Raw genomic sequence first — 22,223 nt, 5'->3', positions numbered from 1 at the left:
TAGGGGGTGCTTAATTTTAATAATAAAAATAATTCCTGAAAAAGTAATAGTAATAATAATAATAATAATAATTAACATTACATTAGATGAAAAAAGAAATGCATTTTATGATTGAGTTGCTGCAGTTACTGAATGAAAAAAAAGAGGGAAAGAAATTACAACATTGCATCAATAATAATAATAATAATAATTAAATAACAAAAAATAACAATTTTTATTGCATGTAGCCCCTCATGACTGGTGAAGTAGATAAAGGTGACACAGCATAAGGAGAATGTCCTGGACTATTTATATGTAAGCCCTGCATGTTAACGTCCTGCGGCATGTAATGGACACCACTAGCCCCTCCCCCGGGGAACATCCCCATCCCGTGAGACAACTGAGGGGGAGGGATGGCCTGGGGGCAAGACCTCTGTCGCTCTATTTTGATTGGCTTCGATCCTTCAACGCAATCTCCTTTGAGCTGCTGCTGAAGCTCTATGAAGGACATTCCAAGCATAGATTCTAAATCACACACAAACCGATAGACGTATCTCTTCCCCGGGACCTTGTGGATGATATTCTTATCGTAATAGTATCGCAGGCCGCGGCTTAGCTTTTCATAATTCATCTTCGGCTTGTTCTTTCTTGAACCCCAGCGCCTGGCCACCTCCTCCGGGTCTATCAGCTTAAATTCCCACTCTCTTCCCGTCCATGCAATGCAGTTTTGACAGTCTCTGTCAGTGAGCAGCTCTAAAAGGAACTGCCACAATTGTATAGGACCAGTACCTATAACATATGAGAGAGAGAAAGAGAGAGATTAGTATTTAGTAACAAGAATCAAGCAGCTTTAAAACATAAAACAATAGATAATGTTCTTTTATTCATAAAAATAACATCACACATATAATGTCACACAATAGCTACATGAACATCAATGACTTTTCTTTATTCTCACCAGTATTAGCTCTGTTTGGTATAGGAGAAGCAGAAGGTGATGGATTAGGTGAGTAAGATATAGGAGAATGGATAGGAGAAGGACCTGGAGATGCTACAGGAGAAGGAACTGGACTACTGTATGGAGTGGATATATCGGAACCACTGGGGCTACCTGGACGCTGGTATGGGGGAGGTGGTGGGCGGAGATGACCACTCCCATTGGAACCAAAACTAGATAAACCAAATAAATCCTCGGAGTGCCTGTTGGGCTTAAAATCAGAAGAAATGGAGATAGAAGGAGGACCTAGAAATACAAAGAGAGAGAGAGATCAGAGTGATATCAATAGTGTTTGTAAACACGACTTACTTGTTAGCGGTGATGTTGTGGAGAATTCAGAAGACATATTGGTATTATTACTATTAACACCAACATAATAGCCAGGGTCTGGAAACATATCACTACCAGGCAAGGGATAGCCACCAAAACTAGGGACTGGAGAGAGAGAGAGAGAGGGGGGAGGGAGGGAGAGAGGGAGGAGGAAGAGAGGAAGAGAAAGAGGGGGAGAGAGAAGATATGTAGAATGAATTTAAGAGGGAGGGAAAGGGGAAAGAACCAAAAAGACATGTACATGTACATGTATAAATTGAGGGAGGGGGTGTACAGTGATTAATGATCAATAGTAATGGCTTACAAGTAGCGGAGGCTTTGATTTTCTCCAGAAAAGTGAATAGAGTGTGTCCACTTTCCTTAGCCAGTCCGTGAAACTGCTGCTGAGTGAAAGAGCAGAGCTGGAGCCCGTTGATCCCCTGGAACAGCTGCAAGTTGATTGGGAGCTGAAACTCGGCCGAGGTCCATTGAGAGAAAGTAAATACATTGGACTCATTCCACTGAGTTGGATCTACAGGAAAGGAACATTCAATTTACACGTGATGCTGTTGCTTCATGGTCTTGCTGCAGTTACCTGATGGAAGATGTGTTTCTTGAAAAAACTTTTGTACAGTGTCGTCAAAGTGTTGCTGAATCCTCGCGGCATCACCAAAAGTGTTGAAATACTCGTGAGAAGAGCTAGCCTCACCAATGCTAACTGGCCTGTCAAATGGCACTAAATCAAATAAAACAAATTAAATTATGAAGCAGGATGAATTGTGAGACATCAACCAACACACAACAGAAGGGCACAGAGTACACTTACAAGTCTGTAGAGTGTTTTGTTTGTGTATGTAATGTGTATATACATGTACACTAAAGGCCTACTCCAAATATATATATATATATACATGTATGTGTATATGTGTGGGCAGGAAATAAAATAAAACATGATTATTTATATATTAAAATAAAGGAAACAGGTATCACCACAGTTTCCTGTATGCCCCAATGAGTGGGAAGGTATCAGACAATAACACAGAATGATTAAATGTACAAAAATACAGGTTAAACAAACAAGAATATAAATATAAACATAAACACACACCCTTACAGAAGTAGTCCTGAGTCTCATCAGGGCTTGAGATAGAGATCTGGGGCGGGAGTGGAGGTCTGTTAGCGTTGATTGGCATAGACCAACTACGGCTTCTCTGGCTGGTCATCGAATCGATATCATTAGGAGAAATTAATAACATGTTGTCTTTGGTATCAGGCAAATGAATCTGTTGCTGTTGAACGTGTTGCTGCTGCTGCTGTTGTTGAGCATTACCCATGACTCCACTGGTAAGCATTGTGTGGAGTAGTGGAGCTGATGGATGACGGTCGTTTGAGGTCAGAGGTGGGAACAGCTGGTCCTCAGGCGTAAAGACACGTCCGTCAAACTGTGGAGATTGATCCATGCCTGCAATACCTTGAGGGCTTAACTAGTAAAATAATAAAAAAAACATGATTAATAATAATAATATCAAGTTATGAGAAGATTAAATATTTATGCCATACAGTGAAACCTCTCAATGTAAGCACACCCAGAGATAAGGACACTTTTATAACGAGGACATTTTGTAATGTCACAATTGGAACAAAGCTATACAAAAGTACCTCTGAAATGAGGACACCTCTGTATTAAGGACAGGTAGTGTGGTCCTTAATAAGTTACACTGTACATGTACACGGAATTACTTTAGAAGCATCATCCATTCCAATCCCAGGGAGGTAGCCATCACTTAAAGCAGTTGATATCATCCTACCAGTGTCTCCTAGTCCAAGTTCGTTCTTAACAAACTCACCCACTTCATTATAACTATTGTTGGCATCAGATGGGAGGGAGAGATGTCTAGGGGAACTCATGTTAACTGCTGGGTCTAGGGACGCCATACCTGCCCCTATAACACGGTTACTATAGTGATAGATTAACCACACCCACTAACCCGATATCTTGCGTAGTATTCTTTCGCTTTCATCCGAAGGACGTCTAATGTGCATGCGTTCATCGACGGGCCTTTGCAACTGATCTATAGATTGTGTTGGAGAGTAAAGACCTAGTTTAAAGTCCTGTGGGATAAGACAAAAAGGGTCAATTACTATAATATAAACAATAATTGTGTTAGTATTAGGTTACATACCATTTTGTATGTGATTTCATTCAAAAGGAAACTCGCTTTGACACAAAAAGATGAGACACGCTCCTCCTCCTAGTAGAGTAGGGAACAATAGAGACAAAGGGCGATGTGTGCATAGAGGAATGAGAGATCGAGACTTTGAAAAGCTAAAATAACTCACGTATTCTCTTCAGGGTACAGCTCCAACTCTCCTTCTGTGTCAAGGGTCTGTCTTGATGGGAGCGGACTGCGCATGCGCAGTAGACCAATAAACATACCAATTAATAATGATGAATAATAATGAGCTGTATAATTAATAATAATCAATGAATTATTAATTTAATTCCGATTACTATTGCTAGTATCAATAACTAATTCATGTTCGTATTCGTTGCTATTAGAGTCACTGTCTGACGACAAATAACTAATTAGCTGGTTAACGACAGGGGCTAAGCTAGGATCACTCGTACCCCCACCAACAGTCAAAGGGGCTCCTCCTACCAGGGACGAATCTGGAATCGGTTTCTCTTTTTTCTTTGCAGACGACGAGAGCAAAGGTTTCTTATGATCGGTTGAGGTGGGTAGTGGCTGATGGGCCTTCCCACGAGTGAGGGGCTGTTGGAATATGGTCGGCTTGTACTTAGTACATTTATCAGCATCAGGGAGCAGCTGGATCAAATTAAGAATCGATGGATGGGAGAAGCCAAAGAATTCTGGACCTGAGCCAGCATTTGTGGCCTGCTTGTCTCTTCAAAGAACAACAAACAAACAAATTAAATAAACAAAATAATGCTACATGCATACACATACCGAGCTTCATTGATTGCTTTCAGTACTATGTGGTGACAAGCGGTTGCAGAAGAAGCTCGAATCGGAGAGTCTGGACTTTCCTCAGAAACCATTTCAAACTATTAACAACTATTAATTAATTTATTAGTGGGTGGAGCTTACAATGGGCCCATCCTTTCCGTCTAATATATGGCAGGTATAGAGACATCTTCTTGAAGGGTTGGTCATGCTTGGGTAACTTCTAGTGCTCTTGAAACCTAATGGCCAAATGTACCTCTCGTTATGAAAGGAGGGTCGATCCCATACCACCTATTAATAATTAATAATAATAACTAGCCACACCCATAATACCTTTCCAAGAGAATGTACTTGGAGTCCACCTAGTTTGATTGGAAATACAGGAGACCCTTTTATATAAATAAATAAATAAAATAAATAAATAAAATTAATTACCATCTTCATGCAATGGGATTGCTTGTAACCGTCTCACCCTCTTCTTCCGCCCACCACCTCCTGTACCTAATTAATAATAATAATAATAAATCAATAATAATAATCAATTTGATAATAATCAATAATCAATAATAATCAATTGATAATAATCAATTGATAATAATCAATTGATAATAATCAATAATCAATAATAATAACAACCTATTGATTCTTCCTTGCTTGCTTTGTTCTGTTTAGTAGTCCCTTCTTTTAAAGCTCTTCCTGTTCTTTTACCAGCAGCTGCTTCCTCCTCTTCATTACTGGAGCTGGAACTGGTGGAGAAGAGGTCCCTTGGTTCCGATATAGCGTTGTATATCAGACGCTGTTCAGAAGATCTGGTGGGCGGGGTAGTTAATGGGTGTGGTTTATGAGAAACAGGTGGTGAGGATGGAAGTGGCCTCTTTAATCTATTACTATTACTAGGTGTGGTGGGTACTTTAACACTAGTAGCTCCTCCTCCTCCTCCAACTGGAGTAGCTTGTTTGGACTGATCTTGTTTGTTTGTTGTTGTTGTTGTTCTTGCATTACTTTGTTTATTAATGAGTCTTTCCAAAAGATACCTAGCAGACAGTAATGATGACAGAGTCCAATCCTTTAAATACTTACTTCTTCTCTTGTTGACTTTTAGATATTTCGTTTTCGAGTGATTGTAATTCGCTAGCTAATGAAACGTTAGTCTATGAAAAGACCACACCTACTAAATAAGCCACACCTACCACACAACGTACCATAATCAACCTTTTAGCGAATCCTTTGATGTGCCGATACTTCATCGACCAATCATCGTCATCCTCATCGTCGGAGGTGCTGGAATAAGAACTGTCAGACTCATCGGAGTCAGGCTCACGATTACAGTCACCGTATTCCTCCTCTCTCCGTATCACTTTGCTCTTACGCTTGTGGACTATCACTGACTTTGGCATCATTGCCTCTTCTTCTAAAATAAATCAAAAATTATATATAATATATTCCATAGAGCGGATTTCTTGAAATATCAAATTGGTAGTTTTTACATTAGCTTGCTTTTACACATTACATTTTTACTTTGCAATTGTAAGGGTATATATTTTTTAAAATTGGCTCATTTTTTCAGATGGCCATAACTCAAAAAATTGAAGTCGGAATTGGCTCAAACTTTCTACATAGCATTAGTACATCAATATGTATCAAAAAATATAATAAAAATTGGGGGTGATTTCAGAGCCATTTTTTGGGAAAAACCATGGGCTATAGCCTTGGGTATTTTTCAGAATTTTGGCATTTTCTTAAAATGGCCGTAACTTGAAAATTTGAACTCGGAATCAGCTCAAACTTTCTACATAGCATAAGTACATCAATATGTATCAGAAAATTTAATAAAAATTGAGGGTGATTTCGGAGCCATTTTTTGGAAAAAACCATGGGCTATAGCCTTGGGTATTTTTCAGAAATTGGCCCATTTTAAAAAATGGTCATAACTTGAAAATTTGAAGTCGGAATCAGCTCAAACTTTCTACTTAGTATAAGGACATCAATATATAGTGAATATTATAATTGACAGTTTTTTGGAAACATTATAATTTTCACTTCACAGTTTGTGTGTGTGGGTTACCTTCATCGCAACAGTTCAATGATTGCGAAAGGTTGTTCTCAGCTATGACACTGTTAGATAATTTAAACCAGCCCATCCTCCCTATGACTCTTTTAAATTTGGAATGAGGTTTATGAGACTGTTAACAGCAGATAATAACACACAATGGTACACATAGTGATTTACTTGTCTGTAGAGGAGAGTTTCTAAGCTCGTCCTACAATGAGAATTGACCATTCCAAGGTTCATAACCCTCTCCGTTAGGTCCTTAATGTGCATTTCTGGTCCTTCCTGTTTGAGGATGTGTTCTGCTGCTTCTAACCAGGTCATGGCAGCAATATCAGGAGCCGTAGAGCTAGTCATGGCCTTACTCTGAGCCTTCACTAAGGTCGCCATTTTGAAACCAAACCCACCAAAATTATTATTAATAGAAGGCGTGGCTTAGAACAAAATTAATTATTTTTATGATTATTATTACACAATTATACAGAAATCAACACGAACAGTCAATGAATGCAGTGAAAACAAATTGTTTCATCTCTACTACATGTCGTCCAAACTTTTCAACGTAGCAACATAATCGTCAAGTTTACGCTTGAGTGAATCAGCAATTTGAGCTGAATGAGCTGATCCAGCTTCTTGAGATTTTTCCAATAATTTCAACAACTGATCAATGACGTTGTAAGGAAGGAAGACGGGAGAGCCAAGAGCATGCAAACAATCCTAAAAATAATTAAATAATATTAATTAATAGTCACTGTTAGATTCAGGAGACTTTTGATCTTCCATATTTGGTCTATAAGGTGTCCCATCTGGTCCCATACATTGTATTTAGTCATAATAATCTCCCAATAATTTATTTCTAGATCCAACACTGTACATTGTTTTTATTATCAATTACTTTAATATTGAAAGCTTCCTTTCCTTGGCCGAGGACAGCATCAATGTAATCAATAGTCACTTCGGTGGCTTCCTCAAGTTTATTGTAAGACATTAAAATAAACACCAACTTACGAACATCAACAGCCTAAGATAACAAACAAGACAAACAATCAATAATACACCTTGATCGTTCATACTTTCAGTTTTGATATCAGCCATTGTGGTGTGTCGTGGTTCAAGTGTAGAAATTTCTCAATGACACATCCAAGCAGTTGGGATGGACTGTCTATAGCCACACCTCTTACTCCACCCATTGGGTTTTTGTCTTCGATCATCTCAACATAACGTTTTAGTAAACTCCAGCCTTGATCAACAACACTGAAATTAAAATGATATGAATTGATACAAGACCACACCCATAAATAACTACACCCACCTTGAGCCCCGTGATTGCAACTTTGATGTGCTGGTTTCGTTGTACTCAAGCCACAGCCAAGAGGGAGTGGCTTCGTCTCTGTTGATTGGAAAAATAATTAAAGGATGTGATATAAAAATTAATAATTATTTTTATTATAATCACTGAGCATGGACTGGTACATATCAATGCATTTTAATTTAATTTCTGTAAATAAGCAAAAATTTAGCAATAAAATTCATTATTTTTAATTATTTCTAAAATTATGCATAAGTTACCGGTTGATGAAAACTGAATTAGCCAGTGAGATGCATTTAGCCGTTAGTGCTTGATAAAGAGGAACTAAACTCATCTCATGAAGCAAGCAAAGCGAGAGGGACTCGTCAAAATATCCAAAGTTGTGCAATAAATTTGAGACTTCTACAACACTCACATAAATACCTACACACAAACAATAAACAAAAACAAACAAATAATGATAAACAACAACAAACAAAAAGAAAAAGCTTGAGCTCACTAACTTGATAAATGCGACTCCAAACTAGGCTTGTGTTTAATTAATAATAATTTGGATGTCATCAATTTATGTTGCTGCTTTAATTCCTTCAGTTTCACAACACCACAAGAACCTAACAACAACAACAACAAAAACAACAATAAAACAAACAAAAAATTGTTTACTTTTATCATCAGAAGGTTTAAGAACCCACTGGTACTTTGGTTCCACGAGAGAGAGAAGGGATATCACAGTAACTACGCAATTCCTTTGAATTTGAAGAGAATGGACTCCATCACTCTCACTAGCCACACGAACACATCTCTCATACATCTTATGAGCAGCTAATGGAAGAGAGAGAGAGGGGGAGGAGATAAAGATACTTGATATATTTATTAATGTTACCTTTACAAAAGCTGTCCCTAGACAAGTGATAGGAGTAGAGTACATCATAATATATGGAGCTGATGGCTGGACTGGACTGAGCTATCATATCCAGTACTGATTCAGCCTAGATAAATAAAATAAATTTAAAAAATAATAGCAATAAGAATTAATCAATACCTCTTCTTCTAGTCCACTAAAATTATAACTACACAACAAAGAGGGTTCATCACTATCAGCCAAAACAGTAACAAAATGTCTCAAACACTCTCTCCTCCTAAATAAAAACAAAACCATAAAATTTTAGATTGTTTTTGAAGTTGCTTAGGCAAAAGACCATGGGCTATAGTACAGGATATTAACCTCATGTCGTCATTATTGTTCATCATGGCATCATAAGAAATATCATAATCCTTCATCAGCAACGAGTGCTTAAATAAATTAGACCACAGTGTCGCCTAATAATAATAATAACAAATAAAATAATAATAATTAATATTAATATAATAACATTAATTAATAACTTACTGTGATGTTACTTTTAGTTCTTAAAACAGTTAGTCCGTCAGTTAATAATTGTATCACGCCAGCAGAGCTATCAACTCCTTCCAAAAACCTCAACAGCTTGAGCCAATAAATCTCTCCATTTTCATGTTCCTCTTCCCTCGTGAAGAGTCTAATCAAGTACCCATCAGTATAGTATCCATCATAAGCCTCAGTTAAATACTCAACTCCTTTGTCAACAGAGCCATTGAGGACTAATGAGCAACCTCTTAGGAATAGTACGCCATATTTGTTAGTATTGTAATCTGTACAATATGTATTCAGGTCCTTATAAAAGGAGAAAAAAAGAATATTATTAATTACATAATTATTATTATTAATTACTTCAACTGAGCTGTATTGGCAATTATTTAATAAGCACTCATATAACAGAATGCAGCTGCTTTCAGGCCAACTAATAAATAAATAAATAAACAAAATTAATTAATTAAATTATTTATTTACATTTTCTTGATCAAACTCTCTAGTAATGATGGTAGCATATGCTTCCAGTGGGTGTGGTCTTCAATATCATTCAAAATGGCGGATATAACATTTGGAGATGACGAGAGATAAAGCTCCAACAGGTCACAGTCCAGCTTTACATTATTAGCTTTACTGACACTGAAATCATTAATATTCATTGACCTATAATTAATTAATATTAATTAATAAATCATCAATTAATTTTCATTACATTAGTCCATCGACGGGTGTGGCCTCAGTTGTCGCCAGCCAATAAATGACATGATGAATATTAATGAGTTTAATTAATTCATCAATAACGATACCCACATCCTAATGAAAAAAAAAAGGAGAAAAAATATTAAAATTCACTTAACACAAGGAATGTGCATGTACATGTACATGTATTAGACTTACAATATCAACTAAAGCCGATTGCTCAAATAATTCAAAAAATAATAAAAGATCGAACAAAGATCTGATCCTCCTGTAGGAGAGTTCCCTGACTCCGCTGCTGATCAGTTTAATAAAATAAGAGCTAGTATTAGCACCATCAATACTCAGGGGGTCCTCAGGCTCCTCCCCTTGCTCTGCCTCCTCGTTAAATATCGTCAATAATTCCTGTATTTGGGCCAATAGTGAGGACACGTCTGATATTGAGCCGAATCTATTTTGCAGTATTTTTAACCCTTTACGAGCTAATTATTGTGACTTACATCTGACGCAGTGATAACAAAAACTCTACATCAGAAACAGCACTCCTAAAATTAATAAATAATTAATTAATTATAAATTAATTACTGTTTTGTTAGTGCGTCCACAATTTGTTTTGCTAAATCATGCGGGTCGCCATGGTAACGTAAATCCCTCACAAAAGATTGAAAGACTTCCTCGGGTATCTAATAATAAGAATACTGGGTAGCCACACCCACTGACCCACCCACCTGATAATGAACTAATGAGATACAGTGGAGCAGCATGGAAAGATCAAGAGTGATGATGTCATCGTTGCATTCCAACAAATGAGAATGAGGAGCACTGAGAATGAAACTAGGAGTATGGGAATGAGAATATAGGAATGAAATTGTTCCATTTTTCACTAAAGTAACAGCACCACGAGAAGAATCTATTGTTATACTAACACCACATTGAACTAGCTACAGAATAATAATAATAATAATAATATCAATGAAGTATAATACATACATGTACATGTACATTTACCTGTTCATATTGTATTATATGATGGTAGAATTTAGTCCAAACTTTACTGATAATATTATTATATTCCAACTCTGACAAAGAGCCTAAACCAACTACAGACTTGATCTAAAATAAATAAATAAATAAATAAAATTAATAAATAATAATCACTTCTCTCTCCATCTGATTAATGACTTGTTGCTTCAAACTAACGTCTTTAGACACTTTACAGCCACAAAGCTACACAAGAAAGGATTGACAAACACTGTACAATGTGAACTGATCCTTACTGTTAATCCTTTAGCAATGGATTCAGTGGATATGTGACCAGGAGTGAACATAACATCAAGATAACCTTCCTGTAATATTAACACAACAAAGAGACAATGATAGTAAATAAATAAAATAAATAAATAAATAGATAATAGTTTTAGAATTATATGTATAACTTACAGCTATGGTTTTATGACCTGGTAAAGTAGCATCATTAGAAGGGAGTGACATCATAATGACATCATTGTTACAATCCGTGTTAGAAGCACTACGGAGAGAGAGAGGAGAGAGTACACAATTACTTTGTGTAGAAAGTTTAAACTGATTCCGATCAAGTTTGGATTTTTTACAAATTTTTAAAGTTACTCAAAAATTGAGCAAAAGTAGGGCCCTATACAGGGATTTTGGCCAAATTTCATCAAAAATAAAAAGGAAAGAATTCTCCATGATACACATAAGCTTACAATGATGTATAATAAATATGATTAGCACCTCCTCCTCCTTCTTTACTAGTTAATACAAACATGTACTCATTAATTAATGACACGTCAATTAACGGCTCCACCTAACAATAATAATAATAATAATAACAACAACAAAGGTGCGGCTTATATTAACTATATACCTGTACGAGCGTGTGGCTCCAATATTCTTGCAATATTAATTGACTTTCAATTAATAATAAATCAAATACTAGTATCTAATAATGAATAACATGTAAGCTCCGCCCATACTACCCCGCCCACTACTAACTTTAGATTTCATGTATAGATTGGGGCAGACGGCAAATCTCAGAGACTCATTTGAATATTCATGAGATTTCTTTAATAAAACTTCATTAACTAGAGGGAGGGGCGAGTAGTTATTAATGTTTATTAATACAATTAAACCTGATCTCTCCTCATTTTCAAAATAGTCATTCAAGCTATGCTCCAAAACACAATACTTCTCCTAAAAATACAATTATTATTATTTTTAAAATTATTCTATTATTATAACAGTACCTGTATTGACCATAGTTTCAATGACAGATTATTATAAACAGAGATTATTATCATCTCTCCACCAAACAGGTGTGATTCAATGGCCACGGGGGTCTGCTCAATATCACCGGAACCCCTACACAAAAAGCAATAATAATAATAATAATAACAATTAATATTGATTACTTTAAGCTGGTTGGTATGATATTCCACAATTTATTCATTACGTTACTTTGATCCAATTGAAACCTCAATGGTATACCAATATCAACATTCTTACCTGGGATAAATAAATAAATAAAATAATAATTATATTATTTTCGCTACCTGTTCCAGGTGCTGGTAATTGAATGCATTGTAACGCTCTCGAGTGGGAGGAGCCTAACACAAACGAAGCCACGCCCACATTGTTGACCCAGGAACAGGATAAGGAGGAATGGAAAGTATAGGATCCGGAGAGTATCGGTACAGAATTGTTGCCATGGAAACTCATCTGATCAGCAAAGAGGAGAACTGAAGGGGGGAGTCCCTTACCAACTGATAACAGCTTCGGATTCTAAATAAATAAACAAATAAAATAAATTAATTAATTAATACAATTTGTACGATAGTGCAAATTATCACATTTATGTTATTAATATTTAATTATTATTTACGAGAGGGTTTTCGTTAGGAGAACTCCTAACTACTCACCCACCCAAAAATTGGTTTGAGCTGTTCAATATATCACTTGATATTGTCACTTCCATACTTAATCTGTCTTTATAAAGCAAGTATTTTGAAAAGTCTATCATGGGTTGCCCCTATAATCATATTCATTAGTTATTACAAGAACAATGTATCATTGTGTACTGGCTGTTTGATCTAGAGGGAGTTTAGGAGACTTTTATAGCCTCCAGTGTCTACCCCTGAATTCTCCCATTTTTAGTTGGATTGGTCTCCTAAAATTTATTTCTAGATCTAACAATGATTATACGCAATTATAGTAGGCCCTTATTTAATATTTAATTATTAATATTTAATTACTAAACTCCTAACTACTCACCCAACCCAAAAATTGGTTAGATCAACAATTGAAGTAAGAAAAGTCATCTTTCTCCTGTTCAAAGGCTGTGAATCTGCCTTTATAAAGCAAGCATTTTGAAAAGTCTATCGTGGGTTGCCCCTATAATCATATTCATTATTACAAGAGCGTGTAGGTAGTACAATGGATGTTGTAGTTTGTTAGGAGGGAGTTTAGGAGGCTTTTCTTTCATTCTTAAATTTCATATTTTTCTACATCTAAGTGTATGCATTTCAACCTGTTTTATTTCTAGCTATTGTACTTTGTATAATAATAATAATAATAATAATAATAATAATGATAATAATGATAGTAATAATAATAATAATAATAATAATAATGATAATAATAATAATAATAATAATAATAATAATAATAATAATAATAATAATAATAATAACTTGCTTTAAATATTTCAACAGGATGAGGCAGTATCAGTCTATAGACAGTGCTAGTGTCACTGAATAGGATTATGATGTTATTTGCTAATTCATTGATCGATAGTGAAGTCCCTGGACAGCTGGATGGAGGGAGGTGGAGTCTCAGAGCGTTACCAGTCAAATTCATATCCAACGATATCTCGATCAGTTCAATTGATTTCTCTAATAGTCTCCTATAGAAACAGATCAAAGTGATACTGCAGGCTCAGGTAGTTTTTTTCAAATAAGAAAAATGTACATAGTCAACTTAAATTACACATTGCAAGTAATGACACTGTGAAGAAATCACCAATATAAAATCTGCCACTCTCTTTCAATCTGAGCATGCTCAATGGCACGTGGCACAAAATTGCCAATATAAAATTCGCAAATAATCACAAATTCACCAAATATTACTCTTGCCAATAAATCATCTTGTACGGTAAAAATAATAGCAACTATTATAATAATAGATCTAATGATTACCAGGCAATGGATCTGTTTCTAGTGGCCATAGTCCCATCATCTTTGTAGTGAAAGGCTCCTCCAGATGGACCACTTCTCCTGGCCTCCCCTCCCCCGCCAGTCCCTGTATGTGACCTCGGCGCTCGCTGTATCTGAAGGTCCCTCCATTGAAACTCGTGATTTGAGAAAGAGGAGCCCGCCAGTTCTATGAAAGACGCCATTTTATTACTCACATGTAAATGGGTGTGGCTTGTCAATAATCAGTAATCAGTATGCGTGGGTGGTAAAATAAAAATAATTATTGCTAAAAACAATGCAAAATTAATGGTCATAGTTCATCCTTTAATTGTGTTCTTATGCGTCCCCAAAAGCTGCTGTGGAGTCCAGCAACGTCCCTCTCTCTCTTAACAAAGGCAGTGAATGATGACACACAGTTACCAATGAAATAATCACTCCTTCCTAATAGATATAAGTCCAACTGAGGCAGATCTTGATTCAATGAATATATTTTAACCTATAAATAATACAAGTAATACATTCATAATAATAATACCACTAATAACTAACCCCTTGACCTAATTGAGTATTAAAGTCCTTTAGTATATTACTATGTTGGACATCAGTTGCTATATAAATAGATTTTACATCAGTAGTTATACTTAGTACATATTTAATGTCAGCTATGATATCCTCCATCTTTGGTATGCATATACTGTCATCAACAGTCACTTCTTCTGGCTCTTCTTCCAAACACTGTAGCGATTCAAAGAATGATCGAACACCTTTACCACGTGAGCAAGCAATTTGCTGTAAAAAGAGTAAAAATAAAAGAAATAAAAACTAATTTTTAAATAAATAAATAAATAATAATAATAATAATAAACTTTATCTTGTACCCAGTCTGATCCCATTCTTAAGTGTATCCCAATGTATTTTGAATTCTTCATGGTGTTGTTAATAAACTCGTTTCCTCTGCTAGCTATGTACTCACTCCATACAAGGTACCTCTGTAATCTCCTGTGGTGTTTCTTCATTGGAAATGAAGCAGGAGCTCCTTTCATTGCTATGACTGGATGCTCACTGCTTGGATACCTGTAAACAACAACAACAAACAACAACAGTAAACAACAACAATAAACAATAACAACTAACCTCTCAAGCCATTGTTGTTTAATCTGAGGATGTGATGTATCATACGATAGTGTTATAATTTCTGACCTAATAATAATAATAATAATAATAATAATAATAATAATAATAATAATAATAATAATAATAATAATAATAATAATAATAATAATAGTAATAATAATAGTTAAAGGGTGGAGCTATTAATATTATACTTTGTAAAATTGACTCCGAGTTCATTCCAAAAAGGTCCAAAAGGATTCCCATTTTTCATTTGACAGTCCTTTGCCGCGTCAGGATTGTACGGCTTATAACAATAGCCAATTCTTTCCGTCCATTTATCTCCAAAGTGAGTCATAAATTCAGCCATTGTGATAGCTCTATGGTACAGTGTCACTGCTTCTGGTCTGAACCACTCTTCAAATGGAACATTTCTCTATCAAAAATGGTGCTACTATTAGATTATTTGTAAATAATTGCAGGATATATACATTATTTTGCAATTTTCTGCTAAAAAATTAATTTTTTGTTAACCAGTGTAGGTGCCAGACTGCCAGCTGTGCCAACAATTTTCCACTTCAAAATTCAAACAAGCAAATATTTCCACCCCCATACATGTTCACACTCCCAACAAATAAACTATGGGCTATACTATCTAGTAGTGAGTGTACCTGACGTACATATGTTCTCCATGGCGGGAGTACTAGTGTCCTGTTGATATCTTTAGCAAAAGCCATTGCTCCTAAGTAATGAGCAGCTTGGTTACCAAACCTACCTGGAGAAAGAGAGAGATAGTGAGAGAGAGAGAGAGAAGACACATAGGTAGCGTGTCTAACCCATGCATGGACAAAATACAAGGTAGCCATTGTCATCCCAGACTGGAGTACAAGAGCAGAGACAAGAGAAAGAGAGCAGGAACAATAACAATAATGGTACACTTCCACCTCGACTTCCACCTTCCATTTTTATGTGAAATAAAATTTATCTCCTCCCAATTGAATGATTAAAATTAATGCAAAATATCAAGTCATAATGATCAACAGATCAATAGCAATAATATTAAACAAGTCCTCAACTGATTATATATAGACAATTAACAGTAATAATAATCAATAATAATAATAATATTATAATAATAATAACAATAATGATAATAGCAGTACATTTACTGAGTAACTTGATCAAAGAACTTGTAAGTCGGATTAACGTATCCTGAGGATTTCATTTGAGACACTTTCTCTTCTTCTGAGAGATGCTTCCAGCCACTTTTCCTCTTGTTCCCATGATAGCGTACACAGAGCAAAGCTCCTCCAATTATTAGTACAGAGACTATGAAGAGACCAGAGAGGACTCCAGCATATATCAGTATAGTTGGTAGATCATGATGATCACTCAATCCTTGCTCTGTTGGATCAACAATGATAGTCCTAGTAGCACTTGGCTCAACCTGAACAATGACATTAATATGAGCTGTAGGGTGGGGCCTGTGAGACTCCTCCTGTGAGTGTGGCTTGTTGGATGGCTGGTGTGAGTATGGTTTATTGGACGGCTGGTGTGGGTGTGGCTTGTTGGATGGCTGGTGTGGGCGGGGCAGATCAGACGAGCTTGGTCTGTGGTGTACATTAGTAGGATTTGGTCTTGAATGGGTACTGGGGGTAGGGTGGAGCTGACCAATAGTATGATTGTTGCCGTGGTGATTGTCACCATGGTGATGTCCACCATGATGATGTCCGCCATGATGGTGGTGGTGATGATGACTGTTTCCATGGTGATGATCGCCGTGGTGATCACTTTCGTTGTGCTTGTTACCGTGATGATGATTACCGTGGTGATGGTGACCGTGGTGATGGTGACCGTGGTGATGGTTTCCGTGGTGCCCGTGATGATGATGATTATTATTATTATTATTATTATCTATTGAGAAAAAATGACAGTCAATACATATTTGTATCATCAAATTAAGATTAATATCAAATTATAAGTAATAGAATTAAATAGCTATTACTGATACATGAAATACAATACCTGTTGGAGTGGGAGACGGAGAGAGAGTAGACTCATGTTGAATATCTGTCAGTGTAGGAGAGACACTGTTGCTGTTATTGCCAGTGTCTAGTAATTCATTGGCTCGTATTAGGAAGTTTCTAATGAATTCAATTAGTGTCTGTACTTCAGTGATCATGCACAGTGTGTCCGTGGTTCCTCCTCTCATATTATTATGCCTCCTAAAGTAAGGCGTGTACAGGTCAATGCAATCGCTCAGTGCAGTCTGTAGCTCATGTCCATACGCCCTGATCCCATTCAATAGCTGATTGTATGTTTCCACTCCTCCGTCCAACAGCATGGAGTTAGCATAGCCTAAGACAGACCTCATCCTTTCATTTATTATTCTCTGGTACTCTCTGCTGCAGTTATTTGTAAGAGCCTTTCTTGCTTTATCCTGCTGGTCCAGTAGCTCATTCAAAGAGTTGTTGAGTCTTTCTCTCAGATACTGTTTCTGTTCTTCACTCATTCCAGTACTCATTCCGGATGACTCTAGTATCTCTTCGGTCTGGTACTGGTACTCTCTCAATTGAATCAATGCGTCTTTAAAGTTTCCTTCCATTTGGGCAGCACGACTCATGCAGGAATCCTTTAGAAGCCTCAGCTCCTCAAGGAAGGAGAGACCAAATCTAATGGTGAGCTCAGAGGATTCTTTAACAAATATCAGACTGAGGGGATTCTGTGGAACTGTTTGAAATAAAAAAGATATGTTCATTAACATCGGATATTGCTGATTGGTGAATATTTAAGAGGTGATGTATATAACCTGGCCTGCATGCTTGTCATGAGAATATAACTATGACTAATTCAATTGGAATCCACTTCAAATGCAACATACTACAACTAATAGCATATACTATTCACATCACAAGCATGTAAGAGTAACAATAATGTATAGGCTATTCAAAGGAAATGAATTTAAGATTCAATGGTTGAGGAATTCACAAACAAACTAGTTACAAGGACGTCATGCATCCATCCCTAATGATCTAAAGTAGTGCAACATACCTTCATCATCATCGCTTATTAGCAGCCTCTGATCCTATAAACAAATAAGGAGAGAGAGAGTGAGTGTTGATTGTGAGTATGGATAATGTTGTGACCGACAGGGGAGGATTTTCACATGCTTTGACTTTATATAGTGGGCAAGGCACACAAATACACTCACTCACCATTATTCATCCAAACAATAGACCATACTTCCATTAATAACAATCATACTCTTAAGGACATACAATGTACATGCAATAGCCAACACACATTTTGATTTGTATGGCAGCTTTATACTTTATTATGCTGGCTAGTGTGTACTTTGTAATGACTGTATTCACAGTAATTCATTAATATTACGACTATCATGTGAGATTTAATCATAGAAAACAAGATAAACTGTGAAATATGAAACAGGGAGTCCTTGGCGTATAATGCACTCTCTCTTTTGATACACTCAATTACTCATTAATCACAATTATCTATCTACTATACAGGCATGCTTAGCTAATCTTAGTGATTCCTCCATTTACTACACAAGAGTGAGCTCACTGCTCATGTAGCGCTAATTACAGCCTCACCTGTCCCTCTTGTCCGACAGCAAATGAAGACATTAATAAAAGCAGAACCGAGCCAGCTATGATCCATAAAGAGCCAGCCATGACCGCTTTTCCTTCTCTCTCTTCTTTTCTTCAACTGCCAGACGAAACTGTTTTGCACTGCTACACTATTGTGCTTTTGTATTGATTCCACCCACGCGTTTAATTGATAGTTTACATTGTTGTGTTAAAACAAGATTTGTGTCTCTCTATCAATAATATTAGTGTTATGTGATGCACTAAGCATGAGTTATCTGCCCTCCCTGCCATCTTGGATTAAGTTTCTGTATATCTTCTTCCTCTTCCTCCTCTTCTTCTCCTTCCTTTACCTACAGACCAAAACAACAATAAGTTGATTATAATTATTACAGCTAACAGGTTTCTCCAGTACATAATCTCCAAGCTGCTGCACTCCAATGTCAAACATATACTTACCAGCTCCATGTGGCTATAAATGCATTATATATTATAGTTATCATGTATTGTCTTCTTAGCATACTTGATCAGTTAAGAAAGTTCCTTTAAATTTATACCCTTTGAACAGCAACTCTCCATTACCCTCTCTTCTACCATTGACCCATTCACCAACATACTGCATGCAGTCAATACTAGAATGCACACACAATATGTCTTCTGCATACTTGGACTCCAGTTTGATTATAAGTGTAAGTTCCTAGTCCATTTCTCAGGTCATTCTCCCAATTTCCTTCATATGTGTCTCCATTAGCATAAGTATACTTGCCTGCCCCATGATGCACATCATTTACCCACTGGCCTAATAGAAATAACAATAGATGATTATTTATTCCTTTTCTACCTTCGTATTTTGAGCCGTCAGGATAATAAAACGTTCCTTCACCAGATTTCTGGTTATCATCATAATTACCCATGTAACGAGCACCCGATTTAAATTTGTACACACCCTAAGATTATTAATAAGGTTTTGTGATGATGAGTTTTGCAGCACTAACATAGCCATTTCTCTTTCCATTGGCATACTGTCCCTTGTAAGAGTCTCCATTAGGAAGGACAGCTTCTCCTTGCCCGTGTCTCTCTCCTGCGTCATTTCTCTCTCCTTCATAAGTCTACAGCAAAAAAACTAAAGGATAATATCAAGAACTGGTCTCCCTTACTCCCAGATTAGGCCCCTGGTCCTCTCCATCTTCAGACCCAATGTCAGACATGTTTTTCAAAGGTTGTTGCTATAGCGACAGACCCCGCCCACAACCAAGTATACGGAGCATGACACGGAGTTGTAGTTATGAATTATTAAAGTTAGAGTTATTAATTATTAAAGTTAAAAGATCAGAGGGAGTTGGTTTTGAACAGACAAGAGGAGAAGGGATCCCGTTTGAAATAAGTGATGAAGCAGTCGTTGGGCCTATTGACACAAACTAAAAAATAAACAAAACATTTATAATGTATCAATACGTCTATATGTACTCACTGTAAAGTTTTGTATATTAATACAGTGTTGTTTAATGACTGGCAGTGAGTATTGGACGCCTGATGGACTGAAAAACACTAACATTGTTCCTTTATTCCATTTATGACACTAGACAATTAATAGTAATTATTATAATAATAGAATTATAGCGTCGATCATAATTAGACAGAATATGTATAATCCTACCTGTACGTGTCAGTTGATAATAATATTAGTAATAATATTAGGATTGGTCACAAAGCATATTTGCAATACCAAGAAGTTAAAGTGTAAGTAGTCATTACCTTATTGCTGATTTCACTCTCAATGTTGGGGTCTTGTATGGTTTGATAGCACTCAATGGTTTCAAGAGGTATGCCATTCTCTGATAGACTCACAGGCAGAGTATCTCTCTTCATATTACCACAGGGAAACAAGAACGGCTTGTCAATAGGAGCCTTCTTTACATCTACAGGAGGACATTAATCAATACATGTATGCATTAGAAAATGCAATGAAAATAGGGGGTGATTTCGGGGCCATTTTTCAGAATAAGCATGCATGGGCTATAGTACAGGGTATTTTCAGAAGTTGGTTCATTCTTAAAAATGGTCATAACTTTAAAATTTCTAGTCGGAATCAGCTCAAACTTCTACAGAGCATAAGTGCATCAATATGTATCAGAAAATGCAATAAAAATTGGGGATGATTTCAGAGCCATTTTTTGGAAAAAAGCATGGGCTATATAGCCTTGGGTATTTTTCGAAATTTTGGAATTTTCTTAAAATGGCCGTAATTTGAAAATTTGAAGTCGGAATTAGCTCAAACTTGCTACACAGCATAAGTACATCAATATGTATCAGAAAATGCAATAAAAATTGGGGGTGATTTCGGAGCCATTTTTTGGAAAAAAGCATGGGCTATAGCCTTGGGTATTGTTTGAAATTTTGGGATTTTCTTAAAATGGCCGTAACTTGAAAATTTGAAGTCGGAATCAGCTCAAACTTTCTACATAGCATAAGTACATCAATATGCATCAGAAAATGTAATAAAAATGGGGGGTGATTCCAGAGCCATTTTTTGGAAAAAACCATGGGCAGTGTAGTTTTCAGAAATCGGCTCATTTTAAAAATGGCCATAAATCAAGAATTCGAGCTCGGAATCGGCTCAAACTTTCCCCAGAGCATAAGGACATCAATATGTATAACTCTTTTATCTCACTCATCTTATTTGATCAAAATTAGCTCAAACTTAATTCTCGGCAAAATGACATCAATATGAATGCATGCAGGGAATGTGTGTACCCTCATCAATCATACGTACAAGCACATACATTCAATGATGATAGAAGACAGCAGTTGTGCATTACCGGCTACTCCACCAGCTGTAACTTGTAATCCTAACTGACGCTCAACTAGAAGAATTCAATTAACCATGGAGTCATTATTCAATAGACAGCATACCACATTCCTTGGTAGATGGTCCAACCACAAAAACAACAGTCCATTTATCAACCTCTACATAAACACAGGTACATAAATGTGCTGTATACTATAAATTAATAAGACACTCAATATGGTCCACTCACTACATTGTACACAGTAATATAATGCTCTGATATATGGTCCATACACTAACACACATTCGTACAAGCATTATGTCCACACTGCACAGTGATAATAATAAATATATGGACTTCCTCTCTCTCGCCATCTGTCTCTATAATTCTGTGTTAACATACCAATCACTAATTTCTCCTTTTCAATCATATCTACAAGGGCATTGACAGCTGTCTGACTAGTAAATATGACACCTAAACAACAAAGCATATGACGAATAGCAATGCTATTAAACGATAATAAAAGAATAAACAAACACCTGAATATTTTAAAGGTGACGTGATAGCATCAAGCAGTCCATTAGTTTTACTGTCAGTGTATTTAAATGATAAAACTGGAATAAATACTGTCTCAAATCCTCCACCTTTTAATACCTTAAAGCAATTCATAAGACAATGGATAGATACATGTAAGAACAATACATATCTTGTTTATTATTCTGTACCTCTTCATATTTATCTACAGGTTCTTTCTTTTCTCTAAACAACACCACCTGGCCCCAACTGTCAGCCATTTTAATACTACTACTGAT

The 22,223-nt window shown here is 36.2% G+C and overlaps 7 protein-coding genes across 12 annotated transcripts; all 7 read right to left on the bottom strand.

The window, feature by feature from the left end:
• Window positions 1–79: 79 nt before the first annotated feature.
• LOC100634813 (uncharacterized) lies at window positions 80–3,714 on the bottom strand. The gene is made up of 10 exons (XM_019996769.1): window positions 3,626–3,714; window positions 3,469–3,537; window positions 3,274–3,397; window positions 3,026–3,228; window positions 2,400–2,769; window positions 1,881–2,021; window positions 1,611–1,817; window positions 1,286–1,411; window positions 938–1,222; window positions 80–768 (listed from the first exon to the last, which is right to left on the bottom strand). The coding sequence occupies exons 2-10, from the start codon at window positions 3,469–3,471 to the stop codon at window positions 215–217; spliced, it is 2,013 nt and encodes a 670-aa protein (XP_019852328.1). The 5' UTR covers window positions 3,472–3,537; window positions 3,626–3,714; the 3' UTR covers window positions 80–214.
• Window positions 3,715–3,740: 26 nt separating this feature from the next.
• LOC105312837 (transforming growth factor beta regulator 1-like) lies at window positions 3,741–6,727 on the bottom strand. 2 transcript variants are annotated; one of them, XM_011405777.2, is made up of 10 exons: window positions 6,482–6,727; window positions 6,317–6,434; window positions 5,454–5,662; window positions 5,332–5,402; window positions 4,888–5,285; window positions 4,687–4,752; window positions 4,585–4,640; window positions 4,396–4,542; window positions 4,255–4,352; window positions 3,741–4,192 (listed from the first exon to the last, which is right to left on the bottom strand). In XM_011405777.2, exons 1-10 carry the CDS (start codon window positions 6,689–6,691, stop codon window positions 3,784–3,786), a joined length of 1,782 nt encoding a protein of 593 aa, XP_011404079.1. In that variant the 5' UTR covers window positions 6,692–6,727; the 3' UTR covers window positions 3,741–3,783. The 2 variants fall into 2 exon arrangements, with proteins under 2 accessions (XP_011404079.1, XP_019852331.1); XM_019996772.1 differs by having other exon boundaries at window positions 5,454–5,659.
• Window positions 6,728–6,732: 5 nt separating this feature from the next.
• On the bottom strand, window positions 6,733–14,146 carry LOC105312836 (nuclear pore complex protein Nup160-like). Its single transcript, XM_019996768.1, has 31 exons — window positions 13,908–14,146; window positions 13,408–13,615; window positions 12,267–12,495; window positions 12,126–12,219; window positions 11,961–12,075; window positions 11,847–11,907; window positions 11,710–11,798; window positions 11,582–11,656; window positions 11,421–11,521; window positions 11,137–11,224; window positions 10,974–11,042; window positions 10,855–10,923; window positions 10,705–10,809; window positions 10,425–10,637; window positions 10,282–10,379; window positions 10,197–10,241; window positions 9,898–10,147; window positions 9,713–9,813; window positions 9,481–9,663; window positions 9,361–9,430; window positions 9,001–9,303; window positions 8,836–8,930; window positions 8,653–8,749; window positions 8,494–8,599; window positions 8,274–8,432; window positions 8,114–8,221; window positions 7,871–8,033; window positions 7,614–7,691; window positions 7,375–7,555; window positions 7,197–7,322; window positions 6,733–7,018 (listed from the first exon to the last, which is right to left on the bottom strand). Exons 1-31 carry the CDS (start codon window positions 14,105–14,107, stop codon window positions 6,839–6,841), a joined length of 4,059 nt encoding a protein of 1,352 aa, XP_019852327.1. The 5' UTR covers window positions 14,108–14,146; the 3' UTR covers window positions 6,733–6,838.
• A 19-nt stretch (window positions 14,147–14,165) lies between these two features.
• Window positions 14,166–16,001, bottom strand: LOC100634689 (GDP-fucose protein O-fucosyltransferase 1-like). 2 transcript variants are annotated; one of them, XM_019996777.1, is made up of 7 exons: window positions 15,851–16,001; window positions 15,686–15,789; window positions 15,230–15,450; window positions 15,039–15,104; window positions 14,783–14,978; window positions 14,454–14,693; window positions 14,166–14,400 (listed from the first exon to the last, which is right to left on the bottom strand). In XM_019996777.1, exons 1-7 carry the CDS (start codon window positions 15,975–15,977, stop codon window positions 14,215–14,217), a joined length of 1,140 nt encoding a protein of 379 aa, XP_019852336.1. In that variant the 5' UTR covers window positions 15,978–16,001; the 3' UTR covers window positions 14,166–14,214. The 2 variants fall into 2 exon arrangements, with proteins under 2 accessions (XP_019852336.1, XP_003386794.1); XM_003386746.3 differs by having other exon boundaries at window positions 15,695–15,789.
• Window positions 16,002–16,024: 23 nt separating this feature from the next.
• LOC109582148 (protein kinase 4-like) lies at window positions 16,025–18,809 on the bottom strand. Of its 3 annotated transcripts, none has more exons than XM_019996773.1 (4): window positions 18,629–18,809; window positions 18,066–18,099; window positions 17,040–17,744; window positions 16,025–16,928 (listed from the first exon to the last, which is right to left on the bottom strand). In XM_019996773.1, the coding sequence occupies exons 1-4, from the start codon at window positions 18,707–18,709 to the stop codon at window positions 16,180–16,182; spliced, it is 1,569 nt and encodes a 522-aa protein (XP_019852332.1). In that variant the 5' UTR covers window positions 18,710–18,809; the 3' UTR covers window positions 16,025–16,179. The 3 variants fall into 3 exon arrangements, with proteins under 3 accessions (XP_019852332.1, XP_019852333.1, XP_019852334.1); XM_019996774.1 differs by having other exon boundaries at window positions 16,025–16,925; XM_019996775.1 differs by having other exon boundaries at window positions 16,025–16,922.
• LOC100633047 (radial spoke head 1 homolog) lies at window positions 18,808–19,872 on the bottom strand. Of its 2 annotated transcripts, XM_003386733.2 has the most exons (7): window positions 19,780–19,872; window positions 19,618–19,731; window positions 19,464–19,569; window positions 19,288–19,421; window positions 19,146–19,238; window positions 19,023–19,094; window positions 18,808–18,975 (listed from the first exon to the last, which is right to left on the bottom strand). In XM_003386733.2, exons 1-7 carry the CDS (start codon window positions 19,828–19,830, stop codon window positions 18,886–18,888), a joined length of 660 nt encoding a protein of 219 aa, XP_003386781.1. In that variant the 5' UTR covers window positions 19,831–19,872; the 3' UTR covers window positions 18,808–18,885. The 2 variants fall into 2 exon arrangements, with proteins under 2 accessions (XP_003386781.1, XP_019852337.1); XM_019996778.1 differs by having other exon boundaries at window positions 19,288–19,569.
• On the bottom strand, window positions 19,830–22,218 carry LOC100634566 (uroporphyrinogen-III synthase-like). Its single transcript, XM_019996753.1, has 8 exons — window positions 22,137–22,218; window positions 21,951–22,065; window positions 21,769–21,885; window positions 21,536–21,589; window positions 21,442–21,486; window positions 20,378–20,541; window positions 20,094–20,201; window positions 19,830–20,040 (listed from the first exon to the last, which is right to left on the bottom strand). The coding sequence occupies exons 1-8, from the start codon at window positions 22,203–22,205 to the stop codon at window positions 19,906–19,908; spliced, it is 807 nt and encodes a 268-aa protein (XP_019852312.1). The 5' UTR covers window positions 22,206–22,218; the 3' UTR covers window positions 19,830–19,905.
• Window positions 22,219–22,223: the final 5 nt, after the last annotated feature.

Source organism: Amphimedon queenslandica, unplaced genomic scaffold, assembly GCF_000090795.2.
Source record: "Amphimedon queenslandica unplaced genomic scaffold, v1.1 AMPQUscaffold_13399, whole genome shotgun sequence".
NCBI lineage: Eukaryota > Metazoa > Porifera > Demospongiae > Haplosclerida > Niphatidae > Amphimedon > Amphimedon queenslandica.
The sequence above is the reverse complement of the archived record's forward strand: the minus strand, read 5'-3'. Positions and strand labels throughout refer to the sequence as shown.

What these genes read in the sequence shown, in the direction of transcription:
- LOC100634813 (XM_019996769.1), bottom strand. An exon ending in GAATGGATGATGCTTCTAAA is followed by an intron (nt 2,770 to 3,025) that starts GTAATTCCGTGT and finishes TTATTTTACTAG; the next exon opens with TTAAGCCCTCAAGGTATTGC. An exon ending in CACAACATCACCGCTAACAA is followed by an intron (nt 1,223 to 1,285) that starts GTAAGTCGTGTT and finishes TTGTATTTCTAG; the next exon opens with GTCCTCCTTCTATCTCCATT.
- LOC105312837 (XM_011405777.2), bottom strand. Translation starts at nt 6,691, where the DNA reads ATGGCGACCTTAGTGAAGGCTCAGAGTAAGGCCATGACTAGCTCTACG. An exon ending in TCGCTAAAAGGTTGATTATG is followed by an intron (nt 5,403 to 5,453) that starts GTACGTTGTGTG and finishes GTCTTTTCATAG; the next exon opens with ACTAACGTTTCATTAGCTAG. An exon ending in ACGGAAAGGATGGGCCCATT is followed by an intron (nt 4,353 to 4,395) that starts GTAAGCTCCACC and finishes AGTTGTTAATAG; the next exon opens with TTTGAAATGGTTTCTGAGGA.
- LOC105312836 (XM_019996768.1), bottom strand. Translation starts at nt 14,107, where the DNA reads ATGGCGTCTTTCATAGAACTGGCGGGCTCCTCTTTCTCAAATCACGAG. An exon ending in ATTACCAGCACCTGGAACAG is followed by an intron (nt 12,220 to 12,266) that starts GTAGCGAAAATA and finishes TATTTATCCCAG; the next exon opens with GTAAGAATGTTGATATTGGT. An exon ending in TCTCATTAGTTCATTATCAG is followed by an intron (nt 10,380 to 10,424) that starts GTGGGTGGGTCA and finishes TCTTATTATTAG; the next exon opens with ATACCCGAGGAAGTCTTTCA.
- LOC100634689 (XM_019996777.1), bottom strand. Translation starts at nt 15,977, where the DNA reads ATGGAAGGTGGAAGTCGAGGTGGAAGTGTACCATTATTGTTATTGTTC. An exon ending in TGTATTTTGTCCATGCATGG is followed by an intron (nt 15,790 to 15,850) that starts GTTAGACACGCT and finishes CTCTTTCTCCAG; the next exon opens with GTAGGTTTGGTAACCAAGCT. An exon ending in TAAGAATGGGATCAGACTGG is followed by an intron (nt 14,694 to 14,782) that starts GTACAAGATAAA and finishes CTCTTTTTACAG; the next exon opens with CAAATTGCTTGCTCACGTGG.
- LOC109582148 (XM_019996773.1), bottom strand. Translation starts at nt 18,709, where the DNA reads ATGGCTGGCTCTTTATGGATCATAGCTGGCTCGGTTCTGCTTTTATTA. An exon ending in AATAAGCGATGATGATGAAG is followed by an intron (nt 17,745 to 18,065) that starts GTATGTTGCACT and finishes TATTTCAAACAG; the next exon opens with TTCCACAGAATCCCCTCAGT. An exon ending in TCCGTCTCCCACTCCAACAG is followed by an intron (nt 16,929 to 17,039) that starts GTATTGTATTTC and finishes TTTTCTCAATAG; the next exon opens with ATAATAATAATAATAATAAT.
- LOC100633047 (XM_019996778.1), bottom strand. Translation starts at nt 19,830, where the DNA reads ATGTCTGACATTGGGTCTGAAGATGGAGAGGACCAGGGGCCTAATCTG. An exon ending in ATGGAAAGAGAAATGGCTAT is followed by an intron (nt 19,570 to 19,617) that starts GTTAGTGCTGCA and finishes TAATAATCTTAG; the next exon opens with GGTGTGTACAAATTTAAATC. An exon ending in ATAATCAAACTGGAGTCCAA is followed by an intron (nt 19,239 to 19,287) that starts GTATGCAGAAGA and finishes GACTGCATGCAG; the next exon opens with TATGTTGGTGAATGGGTCAA.
- LOC100634566 (XM_019996753.1), bottom strand. Translation starts at nt 22,205, where the DNA reads ATGGCTGACAGTTGGGGCCAGGTGGTGTTGTTTAGAGAAAAGAAAGAA. An exon ending in CAGATGGCGAGAGAGAGGAA is followed by an intron (nt 21,590 to 21,768) that starts GTCCATATATTT and finishes GTGTTTATGTAG; the next exon opens with AGGTTGATAAATGGACTGTT. An exon ending in ACCATCTACCAAGGAATGTG is followed by an intron (nt 21,487 to 21,535) that starts GTATGCTGTCTA and finishes GAATTCTTCTAG; the next exon opens with TTGAGCGTCAGTTAGGATTA.